Source organism: Bos indicus, chromosome 1 (genome assembly GCF_029378745.1).
Source record: "Bos indicus isolate NIAB-ARS_2022 breed Sahiwal x Tharparkar chromosome 1, NIAB-ARS_B.indTharparkar_mat_pri_1.0, whole genome shotgun sequence".
Taxonomy (NCBI): Eukaryota; Metazoa; Chordata; class Mammalia; order Artiodactyla; family Bovidae; genus Bos; species Bos indicus.
In genome coordinates, this window is record NC_091760.1 from 81,219,598 (window position 1) to 81,241,571 (window position 21,974).

Genomic DNA, 21,974 nt, shown 5'->3' on the forward strand with positions numbered 1-21,974 from the left:
ATTTTATTCCTATTTTCAATTTGATTTTGATTAGGGACACTTATACGGTTGCTGGAAAGACCACACACGTGAGATTGGACAAAGTAGGCAACAATCATGATGACATTTCAGCTTAGAACCTTCTTTATTAGAGCATTTTTAATGACAAGTAGATATAAACTTGGCAAGAGCACCTTTCAAAGTCACAGTTCCAATTACTTTTGTGAGGTCAAGAGAAGGTAGAGAACACAGTGGTGGTGGCTTACATCAAAGCCATGACAATCAAGCTGCTGACTTTATGTTCCATCAAACATCACTAGCACCTCCTCTGCTCCTGTCCTTGGAAGGATGAGAAGTTGGGACTCAAGACCTGACATTAATCTAGACCATAGGCAGCACTTGCTTCCAGAGCAGACAAAGCCCCTACCCATACCCATGACTTGGACAAAATGATAGCTGTATTCTCTGTGCCAAACCATCTCATCTCCGACCATCTTCTAGATCTTGAAGTATCTGATTCTCCCTGGGCAAAGGCGGACTGGACCTCCAGGAACGCTAGGCTGCCCCACTATGGGTGTTTTGCCCACGTGGAACGCTTCTCCCGAGGATGACTCCACTGAGGCCACCCCGGAGAAAGTGTGGCGCAAGTCGTAGTGTGCTCGGTGCAGCGGCAGGGGAACTGCTACCACGCTTGGCCCCACCACCACGGAGGCCACGGGCGGGCCAGCTGCAGAAGGCGTAGGCCCAGCTGCGTCCGGCACAGCGCTTGGGGCCTCAGCTTCGGCGCCGTCGGGCTGGGGCTGCGGAATCACAGGCTGGAGGAAAGAGGACCGTTTCTTTGGGTTAGCTGCCTTTCTCCTCCTTCCAGGGGAAATCCCCACCCAATTCTCTCACAGAAATAATTTTTATTTGTAAGGAATCTGGAAAAGAAGAACTACCTAGGTACAAAGGATAGTCATCAGGGTTCCAGGGGAGGGGTAACTGGCTTGTGCCATTCCCTTTCTCACAAGCTGTTTTGGGGTTGGTAGACTTATTCTCACGTTTCACGAGCAAAAGAACCCCACCTGATGGCTAACTTTCACCAGCAGCGTCACCCTCTTTTTCATCTACACCTGCAGTTACAGGGGTCTAGCAGGCACATCTACCCACCTAGTCTCTGCAACTCAGAAACCACTCCCACACACCCCCTCACTCCCTGGGTCGGCAACTAGAAACATGACCTTGCCAACTGCACCTGGGGGTGGTTCTGCCCTATACGTACCAGTTCCTGGAAGGGGAGGGAGTAAACCGTTCATTTGCTGATGGTTTCACATTCCTGGCACTATCTATGTTGTGGGGCTCAGAAGAACAGGCAGCTAATGCCCTAATTACTACTGCATGGCAGAAATCCAAAGGGGTCACTGGATTCTGAGAAGCAGGGCGAGTACATCTGTGGGGCCCTTACCTGCGTTTGGAACAACGTGCAAGTCACTCTGACGTCCTCCCCACCAAGAGCTTTCTGAATGACTGACCCCTTACAGAAGCCATATTGCTGCACAGAAAGACAGGAGGTATTTGAACAGGTTCAAAAAGTGGACTTCTCACCCAGTTTCACTTACACTCAATACATCCAGGGTAAAACGCTTTAATTCTTAATTCCTGTCTTTTTTTTTTTTTTTTTAACTTTTTTCCTAAAGTTTATGCTTTCTGCTTATATTTTATATAGAATGTAGAAAATACAGAAATGTTTTGGGAGTGAGAGAGCTCACCCATAATCTCAGAAATTGTGGTGACTCAGAAGAACTTCTGTTAACATCTATGTATTTCTTTATTTTTAAATACTATTAGATATCATTTGAAAGTTGACATCATTGTGACTATACCATTTTGGAGACTGTGTTTTTCACATTCTAGAATGATAGCATTCTCTTATATCATTCATTATTCTTTGAAAACATCGTTTATCTGTCTATTTACTAACATGTCATATTTTATTCAACGATTCCCTCCTGTTGGACATTCAGGTGTTTGGGGTCATTTTGAATCTGTCATAAATCATCTTTATAGATATATTTTGTCAAACATGCTGATCTCTTTAGGCTAAATTCCTAGAAGTAGACATTACTGGCTTAAGGACTTAGGTTGCATACCTGAGGTATATCTAGAAAATCTATACTTTATACTGCCAGCAGCCTGACATGACTCATATTAGTTAGGAAATAGCCTCTCTAACTCCAGGGGCCTCCAGCAAATGAGAAGATCTGGTGATAGCTCTTAAGCAGGGGAGATGACACCCCAAGGGATGACCTGGCATGACCCAGCCTCACAGGGCATGGGTATTTTGCATTATCTCTTTCCACAGCCCCAAGATATAAACTTGTTCCATGACCAGCTTTGCCTGGCCTGCTCACCTTTTCTGCCAGTAGGTTGCACTTGGTTGGATCTACGACTTCTTTAGCAATACAGTCAGTAGCAGCCACTGCAAACTCCACAGAGACAGAAACTGGAAGAGGCTGACGAAGATACATGAAAATCTTCATGAAGCAACATGACAGTATGAGAAAGGCAGGGAAGGGGAGCCCAGAGGGAAGTAGTGAGGACCATGGTACTACATAGTCCAGGGAGCACCATTCACGTAGACCGCACCGTGTGGCCAGGAAACGTGCCCCTGGTGTCTTACACAAGGCTCACATGAGGGCATTGGGTTTTAAGGGCTTGCACACAGAAGCTGGGGTTTGGGTGTTCCCTGAAGTAGGTGCAGGTATCCACTGCCCATCCTTCCAGAGCAGAGGCGAGTTTTCAGGTAGAAAGCAGGAACCCAGGGGGCTGACCTGACACTGATCTGGGTAGGAACCCTGCCTCCTGCCAGTTTCCGTATTGGGGTTGCACTTTCAGACCCAAGGTTCAGGTTATTCCAAGATGGGATGGGAAAGTAATTAATTTCTCTCCCACATATTTTAGATAGCAGGAGCAAATTAAAAAGATAACTGGACATGCAGAAGATATTTATGCTTTTCTATCTCATTGTTCTTGGAGCATAAGGACACTTAAAATAATAAAATATTTCTTATTTGTTATAGTCTGGGGTGGCGGTTCTAGAATCACATATTCTGGTTAACAGAATTACTACCTACAGTGTATTTCCAAGTATGCCATGGCTGGCACCCAGAATACCAGTTTGTTTGTTTTTTTAACATTAGAATTATATTGTGTTCAAATGTGCTAACCTAACCACAGGACAATTAGTTGTTGTTTTTCAGTGGTTCCATGACATTTTAAGATTCTGCCATTATATACAAGTATGCCCATGTCTTTGTAAGTATCAATTACAAGAGCTGATACTTACAAGAGCTGATGTTCAGCGGTGATAGGTGATGGTGGTGTGGAGACCCATGAATTTACGGTGTGTGCTTCTGGATAAAACGGGAACTCCCACCCTCGTGTTAACTAACCGAGGAATACAGCCTGAACACACACGCAGACTCTGACTATTTTATGTTGAAGTGGCTTAGGTCGGGGGTGCGGTGAGGGTTCTCTGGGTCCAGGACACTCAGGACCCTTTCTTTCCCTTTTCTCCCACCACCCTCCTTGACTTCCTGTGGCTGCCCCTGCTCCCTCCCTCACACTTGCTTCACCACGTTCACACCCCAAAGTGCCACCAACCTGCCCAACCTGTCAGCAGGGTCTCAGTCTTACCACAAATTGAGCCCGAGAAATTTCCACCAGCTGTAAGTAGGAGCCGTTGCTCTCGGCATTGAAGGTAGCCAGCGCGACCTCCACTGCGTGCACCACCCGGCTGTCGTTGAGTGGCGCCAGCAGGGGGCAGTCTGGGCACAACTTGCGCACGTCCTCGGCGGAATCTGCGCACAGAAGTAACCTGGTTCGGGCCTGGAATTCTCAGCGGCATTTGTCGCCGCTCTGCTTATTTGAGAGGGCTAAGACTGGCTCCAAACCGTTACAGGCTGATTCTCTGCATCTTACTTAAACCCTCGAGTGGCCCCTGGCGTGCTGGCATTTTTGCAGGAGCTCCTCTCACCAAGGGGCGATTTTCAACCTCGGAGCTGAACAATTCCTTAAAAAACAGTTTTAAAATCCCCAAACTCAGGAAATTTGGCTTCCCTTTTTCATCACCAATAAAGTGGCTAGATCTGCTTCTGTTGAAACCAATTCAGGTCCCTTCCTCACTCTCTCTACCGGGTAACCGTAATGAGAATAGTCAACTCTACCTGGACTGGAATCACATTTTGTAAACAGCACGGAAAACTGGCCATCTTGTTTCAGCACGTGGATATCGCAGTCTCCTTCCACCGCCTGGAGAAATAAACCCACAGTGAGGGCCCCAGAGGGCTGACCTTCACGTCTCAAGGTGGAAGATGGGAGGAGGGGGGAAGAGGGCGTGGTCTCTCAGGCGTGGATGTCAAAGGTGAGCCTCACAAAATCTCCTTCTCTTGGTGATATTGAAACAGGACACTGCTTTTACAGAGGTTGTGGGGGAGGCGTGGGGGGCGGGGTACAACAAAAAGGGGAATTGTAAAAATTCGGCCCTAGGGAGGGCGCCATTGACTGGCAGTTTTAGTTGGGGCACCACCCCACCCCACCCCCGCAGTTGCCCTGAGAGGGCCACTCACGTGCTGCGTCTGTTGCCTCACGCTGCAGTTCGCCAGGGGCGTGGGGTCCAGTACGTGGCAGGTGGTTTCCAGGGTATCTATTTCAATGTCATACACCTCTCCCGTGGGCCGCTGTGGAGACAGAGGATGAAGAGGTGAGCCTAAGCCTGCTAAGCAGGTCCACGGGTGAGCCCCCACCGGGTGCCAACACACCCATTGTTGGAAGGGTAAGAAAGAAGTGGGCATGGGCTTGGACAGGTTGATGGAACCACAGTCATCACTCTCAAAGGTATTTGGAAGGCAAAAATGAGTGTCGGTACTTACCCTTCAAGCGGTATTTTGAAAAAGTCAGTTTGGGATTTTTCTCAGTCAAGCAGCAAAGTAAAGTGGTGTAGGATAATAATTTACTGTCTCTCCTTTATCTTCTCCATCCCTCCCTCTACTTCGTCCTTCCTTCCTTCTCAATATCTACTTTCCTTCCTTCCCCATTTTCTTTTCCTTCCTAAAGGAAAAGTTGTCATCTGTGGCTTTTTGTCTTGTAGATGCCTGGATGCAAAGTTGCTGTTCCCTACTGTCCCCTGCTGGTAGTAAGGAGGAAGCGTGATCCTTCCTTTGCTGGAGGACGCAGTGTGTCTGTCCTTCACTTGCACAGAGGAAAGGAATAGTGGGTAAGGCAGTGACAGGGAAGCTTGGATGATTCCTCGGAGTTTTCCCTGCCAGTTCACCTGTTTCTGCATCCTTCCTTCAAAGACCGAAAAAAATCCAGAAGGTACGCATATGCCTATTTTTTCCTTTCAGCCCAACTCTGCTTGCCTCTCATTTCTGTTATGCCTGTTTCACTAGTACCTGAAACCTCAGAATCTCCTTTCCTGTTTTATATTGTGCAGATGTGCCCAAATTAACTCCCTGAAAACACTCAGAGCTAGTGAACAGGAGCCAGGCACTGGGTTCTCAAACCCTGCTGTAAGTGAAAATTGCAACATTGTTCTTTCTTTCCTTCAGATATGCAGGTTGTGTGTTATTTCCCCTGAACTGATCATTGCTTCCTCTGAACCACCACTGTACTTCACTATTGCAGAACTCCTAAACTCCATCCGGGACAATCCTGATTTCGATTATTTTGTCCCATTGTAAGATCAGAGGTCTTTGAGTCAGTCCAGATGTCCTGAGGTTTGCCTTATTTTCCTTCCTAGATTGTGAATCTTCTGTGGCACTAATTATGTCTTTCTCATCTTTGTGTTAGGTTGAATCATTAAAATGCCAATATCTGACTGCTTTTAATATACAAAGCTGGCTATTTCATATGATTCAACTTAGCATGTCCCATAGCACCTAACACTGGTTCTTGTCCTGGAAGACGTAATTAGCATTGGCTGAAAATATTATCCTTCATCAGCTATAAAATCTAATTTCAAAATAGGCAATAGATGGGTCTTTTCCCCACCTCTCCAAATCACTCAGCTGACCTCCGAGGCACATTTCCCAGTTTGATCATTGTCACCAGCTTCAGACTGCATTGCTTTCTCCTCCAGCATATGAGGAGGTGAATCCTTTCATGCCAAGATTTCTCACTGGGATGTGGGTACCTTTCTTGGGAAAGCAGCTTGTGTAGAGGAAGGAATACAGTACTGAAATAGAATCCTTGCCTGATGCTTATTATTTTATGACCTTGGGTAAAAAAAAAAAAATGCCCTAAATATGTCAGAGCCTTGGTTATCTCTTATGTAAGACAAGGACAGTACCCCCCTCCCCTCCCCACAGAACTGGGGACACAGCGGGGAAGGGATTACAGAGATGAACTGTATGAAAGGGCCTGGCACATAGTAGACACTTAAAAAACGTGCACTTCATTCACACTCAGTCTTTATGCAGAGAAACAGAAACAAAAAAAAAAAGAAGTGTTTTCCGGCTAGTGGTAGTTTGGCAGCCAGAATCCTTTCTCTGGTGCTAGTTTTTCTAGAAGGTCACACTTTCTACTTGTTACCTTCAAAATACCACTTGAAGCCTTATCCTCTCCTCACACTTCCTGCTCCCATCCAGCACCCTCCTGGAGACCCTGACCACAGTACAGAATGTCTCCTCTCTTCCTTCAGCCTGCCCTCTCCCTCCCTCCTTGGAGGAATCGGGGCATTTTCGGTATGCAGTTTCTTTTGTTCTGGGAGGCAGGCTCTCAGAGACACCCAGCTAAGCCTCCCATGCCAGCCTGTCCCACCTGGCAGGGCAGGTTCACTTACCCTCGGCCACACCTTCACACTGTCAATCTGGTTCAAGGTGTGCTTGTAGCCCCGAGGAAGGTGCTTGTTGATGTAGTCCACGGCAGCCAAGGCTGCTTGCTCTGTGTCTGGGTCATCACAGGCCGGTTCCTTATAACCTGCAACCGGGTCAAGCGGGATCGAGTGGCAGCCCCAGAGCTGAGCCAGGCAAAAGAGCAGAACGAAGGATTTCATGGTGGCTTCAGAGAGGCCCCGGTGTGTCAGCAGGCAGGCAGCTGGAGGCGTCTGGACCAACCTAGGTGCTCTGCCTGGTGGAGTGTCGAAAGGCTTTATTTATATGTTGGAGCCTGCGGAAGGATTGCGTAAGGATATGGGATGATTTCTGTTCTGGTTCCAAAAAAAAAGCCCCCTGCAAACATCAGTCCTGGAAAAGCAAACAGGTTATGACATCGCTGGCCCCCAAGAAATCTGCCAAAGTCAATGCTGCTTGGGGGCCGGTGTGGGCAGGTTGCGGGGTGGGCTGGGGAGATGCTCCAGAGTTGGCCTGGAACATGGTAACAGCAGCAAAGAGGGGAGGCAGCTGAGAGGACGAAGTGAGCACCAAGGTGAGGAGGGGCTGGCACAGTCGGCCCTGGAGCGCTGATTCTGGCAGCAGAGAGAGTGCCCTCCATTGGGAGCTGAGGGCAACATGGGGTCCATGTTGGGGAAAGTAGGGATGCTCAGCAATTTACTAAAATCTTCACATGTCAGGGACAATTGCCTTCTTCTAGAGGGAGAACAAGGCCCACAGATGTAGCAAAGGTACCAATGATTTGGAGTGAAGAGGGAGAGTTACGGGATCTTGGATAAGAGCTTGGATAAGATCCTTAGAGAAAAGAAGAAAGGAAGGGAGAGATTTCTGCCTGGAGTGCGGAATGGGGAGAGAGCCCTTCCTCCCTTTCTGTAGCAGGGCCTGGAGGGCTATGGCCCACAGGGCTTCCCCACTGCCACTTCCCCTTCTCTCCAGACTGGACTGCCAACACACTGCAAAGATGCACCCTGACCTGGGTTCCCTGGGTGGCTGGGTGTGATTGGCACCAGTGACCAAGTGTCCGCAGTGACCCCGTGCTCCCGTGGCCTGTGCTCTCAGCCAGTAGACGAGTGCAGCAGAGAGGAGCCCTGGTCCAACAGCCACTCACTTGGCAGAGCTCTGGCTTTGAATCCTGCACTGCAGGCTGAGACTCTGTGAGGACATTAAGAACACAGATGTCTCCTTAGGGCCCTTTGGAGCATCAGCAGAACTAGAGTGAGTCTTGGTGGCCAGAGCACGCGGTCACAATATTGGCTCAGACACTGCCTCTCAGTTGTGGCCCATGATGATCTCATGTGTGACCTCCAAGGAGAGGTGGCCAGGATAGCAAGAGCCTTGGAAAATATCATCTGAGGTTTAGTTTGGTTTAGCCTGGAGCAAAGAAGCCCAAAACGTGGAAACCAACACGTTTTCCAAATATTTAGACGTTGTCATTGCGTGGGGGTGGACTTGCTCTGTTGTTTGCTATTGCTTCAGAGAACAAAACTTGGTTTAAAAGTGGGGGTGTGTGTTCTATAGAGAAGCTTAATAATATTGACTTCCTGTAAGGAGGGAGATAAGCAGGGGGGGGGAGCCTGTGATGGGTAGAGAAGGTAGTAGGCAGTGTAAGCTTGGTTTTCACATTTGCTCCTAGCTGTTCACAAACAGACCCTTAATTCCAGAGGCTCAGAAGGTGTTATCAGGACCCCATCCTCTGGTCATCCATCAGGATAAGCCTCGGAACTGGGGGGACTTTCCATCAGCCTTGTGCCCCATTGCCTCCAGGGCCTTGACTCATGAGAAACTTTTTGCAGATGCTCTGCTTTTCTTTTAAAATACAAAATATGGTCATTACTAAAAATTTGAAAATCACAAAAAATATATGCAGTGAGTACATGTTTCATATGTCATGAGCTCAAGTGTCTACAATGTAATTTTATTTTCCATAACACAATTGGATTTCTGACTCTGAGCTTTCTTTCATGAAAATGAAATCTACTCACTTCCAGGCAACCCAGCTTTCCGGATATGTGGATTGAAACCCGGTCCAATTTAGGTTTGCCATTATACTTCTACTCCTAATGAGGTTAGAAGAAAGCCTGAAGTGCAGAGGGGGAGATTTATGCAAATACTGATTTTGTCAAGGTCAAGAGATATCTACTTTTGCCTTGGCATCTTCTGCCAGGTAGCCTGTCTCATGTGGTCCTCAGACAAATGCACTCTTGAGCTAATGGCCTGCTTTCCTCCATCTAATCCATAGAAAGACAGTCCTCCCACATCCTATGATCAGGGGTCATATTATCAAAGCTGTGGCACCCTTTCTAGCCCACAGGCCTTTTCTTAGCTGGGAGCTACCCCCCTCTTTTTATTTTTTTGGCCACACTTCACAACATGCGGAACTTCCCAGATCAGGGATAGAATCCACGCCCCATGCAATGGAACCACAGACGTCCCAGAGCTACCCGCCTCTTTAAGCTTGGGAGAATTTGTCTGCTTGCCCTCCCAGGCTGTGAGGGCTTCCTGAGGCTGTTTAGACAAGTTTAGTCTAAACTTGTCTGTTTAGACTTTGCTGTCATGGCCCACCGGCCCCCACCCCCAACTGCTCCAGGGCAGCCCTGCTACTCAGGGGGCTTCTCCTTACCATGTTATATCTCACTGTGCTACCTGTGTGTCCCCTCTCCTCCCTATCCCTGTAGTGAGGTTCCAGGCTCTTCTGGAGGTTCTTCTCCAGGACTCCCACACGGTTCTGGGGGTGGTTCTATTGCCATCCCAACCTGAGGATCAGTTCAGTTGAGTTCAGTTCAGTCGCTCAGTTGTGTCCGACTCTTTGCGACCCCATGAATCGCAGCACGCCAGGCCTCCCTGTCCATCACCAACTCCCGGAGTTCACTCAAACTCATGTCCATCGAGTCGGTGATGCCATCCAGCCATCTCATCCTCTGTTGTCCCCTTCTCCTCCTGCCCCCAGAGGGAGAAAAAAAAAGTTTCTCTCTGATCATCCTGTCTGACCATTTCTGTCTTATACTTGGCACATTTCTTTTGATATCTTTGTTCTTGGATCTTTCATGGGTGACAATTTCTAAAGCCCCAGGTATTGTCCTGTTTTGCTGATGCTAGAAAAACAAAGCATGTAGTAAAGAGCGATTAATATCTCAGCTGTCATCCTAACACAGATAAACACCGAAACAAAACTCACCCACAGTCTCATCACCCAGAGATCAACAGTGTTAATGTTTTGGTGCATTTCATCTTATTTTAATATAATTCACTGTAATATAATCATACTTATGTACAGCTTAGTATTCTTTTTTCATTTAACATTATAACTTGAATATTTCTTCATGTTATTAAATACTTTAAATCTGCTTATAATGACTGCCTATGATTCTGTTGTATCATAAGCTATTTTACCTTTCTCTTATTGTTGTGTATTTAGTTTGTTTTCCATCGAGCACTCTCATATACAAAGTCGTAATGAACTTTTAATTCAGGAATCTTTGACTTTCTAGTTATTTTTATTCAGGATAGAGATTTATTAGTGAATCATTGATTTTAAAACATCTTAATTTCCATGGCCAAATTGCCTGTCAGAAATTTCTACATTAATTTCTACCCCTACCATTTAACTGGTATATTATGGCAGGTCAACTGTTGTCTCTTTTCCTCTGCCACTGCTTCCGTGCTGACTTTTGGGGGAACTTAGATATGGGAAAATCATCAGAACTCTTTTTTAATGTATTTTATGAATATCTTTGGGTTTAGCTCAACTATTCCATATGTCTAATGCTTATAAACTAAAATAGCTTTGATGTCAAGCTGAATAAAATGGTCTCAATTTTTTTCAGTTGGAAAACGGAAGATTACCATTTACTTACTGAAAATGAAGGAGACACTAGAGGATCTTTTGATATGTTTTCCAAGAAAACTGTGACAAAGGATGCCCAAGGAAGGCTCTAAGTATTTCACCATGCCTGATGACATCACTTTCAAACTTTGAAAGATTTTCACACACCAAATGCATATATCCTTGAGTGATCTTGGGTAAGTTTCATCCACCTGGCTCTAGCATATCAAGAGGAGATAAGCATTTACTCCATTTTCTGGTCATTCGTCTCATTACTTTAATGACTTCTCTTTGCATTTTTCTTTGAGGCCCAGGTCTGCAATAAAACAGTGTCTAGTAGCGCATTGAGGCTATCAGGAACTTGTTAGAGCTGGTTGGGAAGAGCAGTCCCAAAGATCCAAGGAGCAGAAGAGGACCAACAACCACCAGGAGATGGCAGCAGGGTGCTAAGCCGTGCTTGGTGTGTGGAGCTCACACGGCTGATGGCGCAATTCCAAGATGGCAGCTAGGATTGGCACCAGCTGCTCTGCGTTTGTGAGTAGGGCTGTCCACTAGGGCGGCGATGCATTCAAATTTCTCCAAAGCAGAATTCAGCCTTGCAAGTTGTTAGCTGGGAGTCAGATAAGGATGGTGGCAAGTGCAGAATCAGAGTTGCTGGGGGTTGGTTCTGTTTGGGCCCTGCCAGCAGACAGGAACTCAGAGGGTAAAGATAGAGCTAGAAGGGGGTGAAGTATCAAGTCAGGCAGTGAAGGCTCAGGTGAAAGCTAGAAACCCAGCCTCTCGTGAAATAGGACATGAACAAGTGCACGTCAGCAAAAGCTAGAGGAACCATTGGTTTTCACAGGGAGGAAGTGGCGGTGGTTGGTGTTTAAAGTGTTGGACCAGATTCTTGGCTCTGCTCTTTCTGGTACTTAAAGGGCCTAGGCCCTAAGAAGCCCAGTAGTGATTTCTGATAAGCCGGGTGTTTCTTCATCCTTATGGGTATTTATTGAACACCTATCTGTGATGTCAGGTGCCTGTATGCAGAGTGATGAGAAAACAGTCTGCACTAAAGGAGCTTACCTTGACTCCCTTGGTCCAGCAACATCTGATCAGCCAAGAGCTGTAAGTTATATGAGATGATTGTGTTGTATGTTCTAGGGAGACAGGTTGGGATTTATATCTCCAGTGTAAAACCCTTGATCAATGGAATGCAAATTGCCCTTCTCCAAGGACCCACCAGGCTTCTTTTCTTTTTTTTAAATTTTTATGTATTTGTTTTTTTGCCACACTGCATGGCACATGGGATCTTAATTCCCCAACCAAGGATCTAACCTGTACCCCTTGGCACTGGAAGTATGGAGCCTCAACCTCAGGACCACCAGGGAAGTCCCCCAAGAGGTTTCTCGTGAAGGTAACGGAACCCTAGTTGCCCTGAAAGTTATTTAGAAGAGCCTTTTGCTTTCAGGGCCGATGCACCAAAGTTGGGAGACACTGGCTTGAGCACAATGTGGCAAAATAGATTAAACCCCAATGACCACAAGTGATTACTTCCTTCTTTAGGTGGAGAAAGGGCTCAGCAAGTCCCCCCCACCACACACACACACACACACACACCAATCCTGCTCATAACCGTGATCGGGCTCAAAAATCTAATCCATGGAAAGAAATGCTTGCTTTGAGGGTCACACCTCCTTAAATTATGTGCCTTCGTCCTATACTTTGCTGGATCCTAGTCCTGGCCCTGGGGAAGAGGCAGAATCTAAACCCAGGATAGAAAAAATGTTTGTATTTCATCAAGTCTTTCTATTCTTTCAAGTATAGTGTTTTCCTTTCTATTTAGCTATTGATATTCTGTGTGAAATCAGCCTCAAGAACTCAATGACACTTGTCCTCGGCTTTCATTATCGTATAGGAAGCTATGGGGAGCCTTCTATTCTCTTCTGTTTGGAAGAAGACTTAATATCATACACTGCTTAGTGTGGCCTTGATACCTGCTCCAACGTTCTGTCTCATGAAAGAGAATCATTTAGGGTTAAAGAAAGGATGGGGAGATTTGGACTTTCTGAAGCTGTAACAGCTTCTCCTCAGAAAAACAACATCATCATCAGAGCAAATGATATTGATTCCTTATTCTGTAAAAGGCTTTGTGCTTTTTTTTTTTTCATAACTGCCTGAGAGTTGTACTGTTCTCATCTTCCTTCCTTTATAGAGTAACAGAGGTTTGGAGATGTTCTGGAACCTGCCCATATCACACAGTAGTGGACCCTGGCTTTACTCCAATTGCTTTGTCTCTATTAACCTCAAACCAAAAGAATATAGGGCCCCCAAAAAACTGAGGAGGTTGGCCCCTAAACATTGCCTAAAAGTGAATAAATCATTATTCTTAGCAATAGGAAACATGGCTGTATGCCATATTTGAAGAAATGCAAAAGATATAGAAAATGTATTGTGTGGTTAACAATTAAAAGAAGGGAAAAAAATTAGTTTATCCACCTCATTTCAGTCAGTGGAAAATAGCTAAAAATCGATTTTGCAGAAGAGACTTTCACCTCTTGACTTCAGTTGTTTTTGAAACTATCTCTAACTCCAGTTTAGGAGGTAAATAAAAGGTAAATGATTACATTATTTCTGGTTAAACGTTTTCCAGAAGAAGGCTAGTCAAGGCAGAGAATTACATCCATCCTTCCTGCTGGGTTTGTCATCAACATTTGATATCCTCCAAATAAGTGAGTGAGTGGCTCTCTTCAGACCAGAAGGAAGATGAGAGTTGAAACCATTGTCTTCTAATGAGCACCTTGGGGAGCCATCTGCGGCCATTGGACATGGAGGTGTTCAGAGGAGCTGTGGCCTTGGGTCGTATGGTTATACTGAGGGCACTGAAATCAGCCAACTCATTGCTCCTTAGTAAATCTGGGCCCTTCTTTATCCAGCATGTAGATGACTAGGGTTGGAATGTGTCCTTTTGGACAGTGAATCAGTATTGGAAGTTTGATGGGATCCATTTATTGACTTGTATTGAGTTATTCTCTGGACACACATTAACTCCAAACTGTTTCCTGGACACTTACACTGTGCCCAGTGCTAAGGATGCACAGATGGAAGGTGACATTCCTGTCCTCGATGCTCACTGTTGAGTCTAGCTCCACAGCACTCTGCTAGTTCTTGTGCACAAGCTAGAGGAGTACAGGCTGTGGGTCCTGCCCTCAGCCTGCATTAAATCCACAGGAACACAAGCCTGAGTTGGAAGGTTCTCGGAGCACAGCGGGGTCTATGTCATTTTCAATTTTATGTGCTCAGCACCTGCCTCCTGCCCAACCCTGTAAGACTAAGCCCCATACATGACCACTGAGGGGCTCTTGGCCAGTCTCCTACTCAATTCAGAGCCTCCTTCCAATGTCTGGAGTCTTCCTGAGGACATCCAGATACAGACTTCTCTCCACCACTGTGGCAGCCCATCTGTTATTGAATCCCTCTAGTAACCAGGAAGTTACTCGTTTCCTTCACGCTGAGTCAACACCAGCCTAACTTGTCTGGAGTCTTCCTGAGGACATCCAGATACAGACTTCTCTCCACCACTGTGGCAGCCCATCTGTTATTGAATCCCTCTAGTAACCAGGAAGTTACTCGTTTCCTTCACGCTGAGTCAACACCAGCCTAACTTGCAGTCTCACCAATGGATGCAGATTCTCCCTTCAGGAACTACATAAACTAAGTCGATTTCTTGATGCAGTGTTGGGCTTCAGGCATTTACAGACATCCTAAGGCAGTGGGAGGATGAATGCTAGCAGGAAGGCAGGGCGAGTAAGATGGAGAGGGACAGGTGGGTCGGGGGGAAGGGCTTGGGAGCAGCTTAGCTTGATCAGGAGCCCTGCATTTAGAGTTAGGTGCCACCCTTTACTAGCTGTTTGATCTAACTAGAGATTTAATCATGGTAAGCCATAGTTTCTTCATCTATTAGGTAGTGGTAGTGGTTTAATCGCTGTGTCTGATTCTTGCAATCCCATGGACTATAGCCCACCAAGCTTCTCTGTCCATGGAATTTTCCAGGCAAGACTACTGAAGTGGGTAGCCATTCCCTTCTCCAGGGGATCTTCCTGACCCAAGGATTGAACTCACGTTCCCTACATTGCAGGCGGTCTCCTGCAGATTTTAGGCAGATTCTTTACTACTGAGCCAGCTGGGAAGCCCTCTTCATCCATTCACTAGGGTAGTAAAACCTGGCTAGTAAAAATGTTCTGAGAATTTAATGAGATAACATTTGCAAATACTCAGCCTAGGGCAGGGCACACTTTGAGCTATCAATAAATGGGAGCTCTGAATAACCCCAACAGCACTCTAGTATAGAAAGCAAAGAAAGGTATCACAGGGCAAGGGGAATACAATGTGACTAAGATATGGTCTTTGCCTTCAGTTAACAGTGACTAACAATGACAACATCCTATTCAGATGCAATGTAGGCCAATGACTAAGAATGAGGGATCCTCATCTTTATCACTTTTGACAAGTTCCTTAACCCATCTGAGTTGGTTTACTCATCTGTGAAAAGGCATACCGATAGCAGTGCATATGTCAGAGGATTGCAGAGAACATTACGTGAGATAGTACACTTAATATTCCTAGCATCGAGTAAGTATCTACACTGCCACATAGAGAGAAGAACTTGAACATGTGTAAGAATGTGACTGCATTTTTTGCACCAACAAGCTGGCAAAGAGAGAGTCATGTGTGTGTAACTTTTAGCAACAGGAAGGAGCAGAAGGAGAAAGGGGGATAGTGGGATTGTGGAAAGCTGTGTATAGGTTCTTCCCTGTTCCTTGTGCTAGTGGCATCAATAAGGCAGGACTCAGGGATAAGGGATGGTAGGCATAGATCAGTGGTTGGCAGGGCTGGGGAAGACGAGCCCTCAGCTAAGTGCCTGTGAGGTGGGGAGCCAGGCAGGCAGGTGCTGGAGTGCTCAGGTAGGTGGGCAACTCAGGAGATTCCCTGGGAGGGGATTCAAAGGAGCATTTAAACAACTGTGTCTGCCCAGTGGGCCTCTCAGTTTCCCCCGGAGGGTTCCAGTGTAGTCTCCTGGCTTCTGACTGTGTTCCAGACAGTGATCCAGGTACTTCTAGACAGTGCAAGCATTTAGCAGTGCTCTGCACTTGGTGTTACACTCCGCTGTCACCAAACTGAAATTCCTAATAACTTTTGAACAAGGAGCCCTGTGTTTTCATTTTGCATTGAGCCATGAAATCATATAGCCAGCTCTGTTAATTATAAAAGGAACCAAGCCTACAGGCATTCATGGGAGGAGGGAAGAATCATTTCCCACTGAGGGTGGGCAACAGAAGGGAAAGAAGACGTCACAGATGGGGGTGCATTTTGAATGTGACCCTGAAAATGGGCAGGGTTTGGATAGGGAGAAATCAGAGTATGGCTGTCTGGTTGCAAGAAATACACTGACAAAGTCAAGAGGTGGAGAAGGAAGGGCTGTGTTTAGGCAATGGTAAGAAACCCTGTGAATTCAGAGTCCCCACTCCTGAGCTGCTCACACGCGCTGTCCCGGGGCAGCACTGTGCTCAGCTGGACTTTCTCAGGGCAGCCTTTTCCCCAAGACTTCTCTTAGACCTTTCCTCCAGATCCATTCTGCTAGATGCCTGTAAGCCAGGTTATTCATAGAAACCACAAAGCAAGGCAGCAGGCAGGAGAGATAGATATAACAAAGAATCAAGTAGAAAATTTTCATTGAAAAGTGTGGTTATTGAAATAAAAATGAAAAATACTTCAATAGGTCAAGTAATAGATCAAATGCAGACCAAGAAAAAATTCAGTCAGGAATCCCCATCATCTAACTTGCTCTCTCTTGGTTTTTGGAACTCAAGTTCTGTGTGGGGGTTTGCACAGCAGGCACGTGGTGTAAAGGTGGAATTCTGACAAGAGTCCACATCCTGTCCTCTGTCCACTACCCCACACTGCCATGGCCCTCATTTCACTCCATAGTGGTGGGTTTCCCCAAACGGACTCCTGGAGCGATCTAGAAAGCATTGCCAGCATTGGTACTTATAAATTTAGCTATAGTCATAGCCTGGCCATTCAGAGGAGAGACAACATGAAAGATATTTTCTTCTAAAACATCTCACAATTTCTATCCCCAACCTTACTACCTTAAAATTTATCTTTAGAGTTTTATTTCAAACTTCCCTAGCGGTCCAGTGATTAAGGCTCTGCACTTCCAATGCACAGGTATGGGTTCAATCCCTAGTCTGGGAACTAAGATCCCACATGACCTAAGATCTCACATGCCCCACGGCATGGCCAAGAAATTAAAATAAACAAATTATTTGAAAGAAATAAAGTTTAGTTCAGTGAACAAAGTGGATCATGAATGGCACTCGAACATACATTTGCTGATATTTCCATTTGATTTGCATAAACATTGAACTTTGTCATTCGATCCACATGCCTTGATTTTCCCTTTCCAATATAAGCATGCCACGGCTTCTGAAAGTTGGAGCTCCCATTTCTAAAATAAGTGAGACAGAGTTATAGAGATAGCTAGTTGGTTTTCTGTGGTCCCAGAGCCTCAGCCCCCTTCTAGGTCATGTTGCTGTGTGTCTGGGGATTGGTGAAACAGACCACCAAGACACCATCTGCTGGAGGGGTGGGGCGCCTTCTGGGGCAGCACCCACCTCCTTGGATAGAGTCAGGGCCGACAGGCCTGCCTGGTACGGAGGCCTCCTCCACAGTCAAAGCGAACAACACAGCAGTGTCTGTCACTCAGATTTGTCTCCTGGCCTGGCACTGCTTTGAACTCATTATCTGAATTCTATTATGAGAAAGAACTGAAGAGGGCTGTCCCCAGAGGACCTCAGGAAAATTCCAGCATTTATGTTTTGTTGCCTGTTGACAGCCTATAACGCAGAACAGCGAAGAGACCTTCTCCCACAGACTGTACAGAACTCAGTATGGCCCTGGGTGCTCCAGGGCCTCCGCTGGGGCAGGAGAAGCCAGGGTCCAGCAGCAGGAGTGGTGCCCAGGACAAGGGCCAGTGGAGCCTGGAGGCAGGCAGCAGTGTCCAGGGGCAGGCAGTGTGCCCTGCAGAAGACAGTGGTGCTCTCAAAGTCCCTGTGGCATTTGATTGCTGTTAGAAAACAATGTCCACTCATTGTAAATAGCTATTATACAATGTATCTCTAGCGATAAGCATTTAACCTAAAGAAATTTGGAAGCCTTGTGTTTAAGAAGGAATAGTAAATGGTTACCCAGGGAAGTTTAAACCAAGGGAGACCAGATTATGGAGGGAGAGAGGATGGCAGCATTATCTCTTTGTGAAAATTCCAAAACTAACAGTTCAAGGTTGATTTACTTTCTGATGTAATAGAAGTCAAATTCCGTTTGTTATTCCTGTGTCCTTTGTCCAGGAGCTTAAAGATAAGTCCATGGAAAAGTATTGACCAGAGAGCCTGAGGCAGGGGGCGGGAGGGCCTTTAGTGGAGTGGATGGGGGTGAGGTTTGTGCCCTAGTTTCCATCAGCACTGCCTTGCCTTAGATGTGAATGATTGATGTTTCATCCAGTCTAACATGAAATGTTATAGGAGTGCCACTTCATGGTATGTCAGCTGCTCTCCCTCCAACCCCAGCTAGGTTACCCTGAGCCCCACTGCTGAATAGGAATCTAACCCCCAGTGCCTACAGGCTTCAGTTCCACCTCTGCTCTGCCACTCTGATGATGTTACAAACACGCTGAGGCCAATTTTCCTACCAAGGTCAGGAGAACAGCCATGACCCTCAGGGAGGAGATCACTGAACAAGCCTGCCTCCCCACTCACACTGGCTGGCTCCCCATGCATAAGCTGGCCTTTGGGCATTGTTTGTTCCCCAGGGTCTCCAAAGTTCTTGTCACTGAGGCTGCTTGATAAATGTGTAATGAATCAACAGAGTATATTGTTTTCTTCTTGTTTCTCTTTGAAAAAGTCTGCAATTGTTTCTAATTGTTTTTTACACCAAATTAAGCCTGCAGGGAGCTTCCCAGGTGGCACCAGTGATAAAGAACTCACCTGTCAGTGCAGGAGACATAAGAAATGTGGGTTCCATCCCTGGGTTGGGAAGATCCCCTGAAGGAGGGCATGGCAACCCACTCCAGTATTCTTGCCGGGATAATCCCATGGACAGAGGAGCCTGGCAGGCTATGGTCCACAGGGTCGCTAAGAGTCAGACACAACTGAAGCAACTTAGCACACACACTGGCAAGCCCGAAAAGTCTTCCACAGTCAAGTTCTCTCTTCTTCCTTGGTATAACTCTGCCCACTCCCTCTCTGCCCCACTGACACTGAACTTTTCCCTGGCTGCAGGGAGGACATGGAGCCCCTGCCTGAGTCATAGTGAGAGGGGCTGGCATTCATGGCCAATCTGTAGGAGGAGCTAAAATGACTCTAGAACAAACTGGAAACCTGGCAACTATCAGTCAAAGTCTCCATGTAAGTGTATGTGCTCAGTTGCTCAGTCGTGTCTGACTCTTTGCGACACCATAGACTGTAGCCTGCCAGGCTCCTCTGTTCATGGGATTCTCTAGGCAAGAATACTGGAGTGGTTGCCATTTACTTCACAAAGTTTCCATACCTGACTCCTTAGTCAATAGGATGTATATTATATCAGCCTATCCCCTCCATAGTCAAAGCTATGGTTTTACCAGTAGTCATGTATGGAAGTGAGAGTTGGACCATAAAGAAGGCTGAGCATCGAAAAATTGATGCTTTCGAACTGTGGTGCAGAAGAAGACTCTTGAGTCCCGTGGACAGTATGGAGATCAAACCCGTCAATTCTAAAGGAAATCAACCCTGAATATTCATTGGAAGGACTGATGCTGAAACTGAAGCTCCAATACTTGGGCCACCTGATGCAAAGAGCCGATTCATTGGGAAAGACCCTGATTCTGGGAAAAATAGAAGGCAGGAGGAGAAGGGGCAATGGAGGATGAGATGGTTGGATGGCATCACCAACTCAATGGATATGAGTTTGAAAAGACTCCAGGAGATAGTGAAAGATAGGGAAGCCTGGCATGCTGTAGTCCATGGGGTCACAAAGAGCTGGACTGGACTGAGTGACTAAACAACAACCCCCTCCATGGTGGACAGCAACTGCTCGTGGAAATAAAGACACCGTCTCAAAAATGTTTCCTGTGAGCCTCGGCTTTCCCTCTGGAGGGTTTTTGCAATCTGTGCCTGCAGGCTCAGGCTGTGACAGGGACTCTGAGATCAGCCAGCTGGCCATTGCCTACTGTCTGTAGTCAGGGAAGGCTGGAATTCTGAAATGGAATAATACCATTGTTCACAGAAACTAATATGTTTTATTAATATTATATAAAATGAAAACCCTTAATATGGGTTTTAAGAGAATGCTTGGCACAAAACAAATAATCACACGACAAAAAAATAAAGAGACAACAAAACATTAAAAAGTGAGTGAATTTTGCCAACATATAGTCAGAAAAATAATTTTAAAGATATTTTTTAGGGAATTTAAGCCCAGAACCACATAAGTAGCTTGTACTCTTAGGAAGTATGAGTGAATAAAGTTATTCATTAAAATAAATGGAAATGTGTGAAAGACAATCAAGTTTACATTTTAACCATATTGTCAGTACATGTAATAGTTTCTACAGCTGTAATATAAAGGATGAGGTGCATGTATAAAGAAAATCCTTGCCTCTCTGTTCCCCCGCATAAATGTCCAAAGTGGCGTGCTGTTTTCGATGCATGCCAATCCATGAACCAGTCCAGGAAGGCCTCACCAGGGTCTGGCCTGTCACTGCACACACTCACCCATCAACAGTCATGTCTTGGCCCTGCTCTTCTAGGTTTCCATGCACATTTCTCACAGATTCCTCCTTCATGGAACATTCTCAGGACTCGGCCTGGCTCTGCCCATCCAGTCCCTTCAGCCATGCTCTTGCCCATGGCAATTATGAACAACACGCATCTTCCATGAAAGCTGCCCCTTCAAGGCTGGACCTTAGAGTGACCAATCGTCCTGGCTTGACTGAGGGGTCCATGGGGTCGCAAAGAGTGGGACATGACCGAGGGACCGAACAACAAACCCTTCCAGAGTGGACAGCACCTTCTCGTGGAAATAAAGAAACCGTCTCAAGAATGTTTCTTATGGGCCTGGGCTTTCCCTCTGGAGGCTTTTTGCCATCTGTGCCTGCAGGCTCAGGCACACAACCCATGGACCCCAAGTTTCATTCTGGAATTTGAAACTTCTAATGCTAAAACCGGAAACTAACAAGGACCAGTTGGTCACCCTAGCGCTGGTACAGGTCACACCAAGTACCGTGAGTCTTGACTTTCAGAATTCCAGCAGCACAGGCCCAGGAAATTTAAGGCTTCCTGCTATATTAACACCCTGACAGATGGTACACCACAGGTCAATTCTGGAGACACCTGTGTTTATTTCTTCTAAGACTCTGTGGTTGGTTTGCTTTTCCCCCTTTTAACTGTTAGTACTGTTGACCTGAAACAAATGAACTACCAGATATTTCTCCAGCAAAGATGGATTGCTGGATCAGCAAAGAATTGGAGTTTGGCGCCTGAAACCAAGGTGAGGTACATACAAGTCCCAGCATGGCAAGGGAAGGAGAACACTTTTATAGAGAGGAAAAGGAATTTGGGAGGGCTGTGGTAAACAAATAGTCCATGACTTTTCATCAGCTGAGTCCTTGCTAGGAAAGAAGAGGAGTCTTTCTTCTTCCAGTTGGTCTGTGCTGTCATCTCAGGGCATGAGAACTTCAAACAGTCTGATTTTAAGATCACACCAAAGTTCCAAACAGTAACTCACAGGGAGAATAAAGCTTTAACCAGCAGGATGAAACCTTTAAATAGATCCTAAATAAAGGAGAGCTTTAAGCACAAGAGAGTGTGAGGTTAGATCCAGGAGAAAGATGTACCTTCCGATTCCAGGTTCATGAGAAAAGCAGTAATCCACTCTGGGCTCAATTGTGGATACCATACCTATTTGTTTAGCAGTCCTGGAACCACTGACAGTCTTTTCTGGTCCCTGTTTAGGCCACCAAAATATTGACCTGAAACAAATAGACTGTTAGATATTTCTCCAGCAAAGATGGGTTTATTCTGACCAACAGAGAATTACATTTCAGTGTCTGCAACCATGGTGAGCTATAGGCTAGTCCCAAACAGCAAGGGAAGGAGAACGCTTTCATAAAGAGTGAAAGGAAGTTGGAAGGGCCATAGTAGACAAGAAGTCCATGGTTTCCCACTGACTGAGTCCTTGCTAGGAAAGAGAAGTCTTGCTTACTCAGGGGTTCTGCTGTCCTCCCAGAGCAT

General features: G+C 46.1%; 1 protein-coding gene and 1 long non-coding RNA gene across 2 annotated transcripts; one reads left to right on the forward strand and one right to left on the reverse strand.

Annotated features, from left to right (window-relative positions):
• Positions 1–100: 100 nt before the first annotated feature.
• On the reverse strand, positions 101–7,101 carry AHSG (alpha 2-HS glycoprotein). The gene is made up of 7 exons (XM_019958419.2): positions 6,800–7,101; positions 4,587–4,697; positions 4,185–4,269; positions 3,655–3,818; positions 2,370–2,471; positions 1,424–1,510; positions 101–794 (listed from the first exon to the last, which is right to left on the reverse strand). Exons 1-7 carry the CDS (start codon positions 7,010–7,012, stop codon positions 477–479), a joined length of 1,080 nt encoding a protein of 359 aa, XP_019813978.1. The 5' UTR covers positions 7,013–7,101; the 3' UTR covers positions 101–476.
• LOC139183256 (uncharacterized) lies at positions 5,112–18,570 on the forward strand. Its single transcript, XR_011566855.1, has 2 exons — positions 5,112–5,334; positions 10,673–18,570. It is a non-coding gene; the product is annotated as an uncharacterized lncRNA (long non-coding RNA).
• The last annotated feature ends 3,404 nt before the right edge of the window (positions 18,571–21,974 follow it).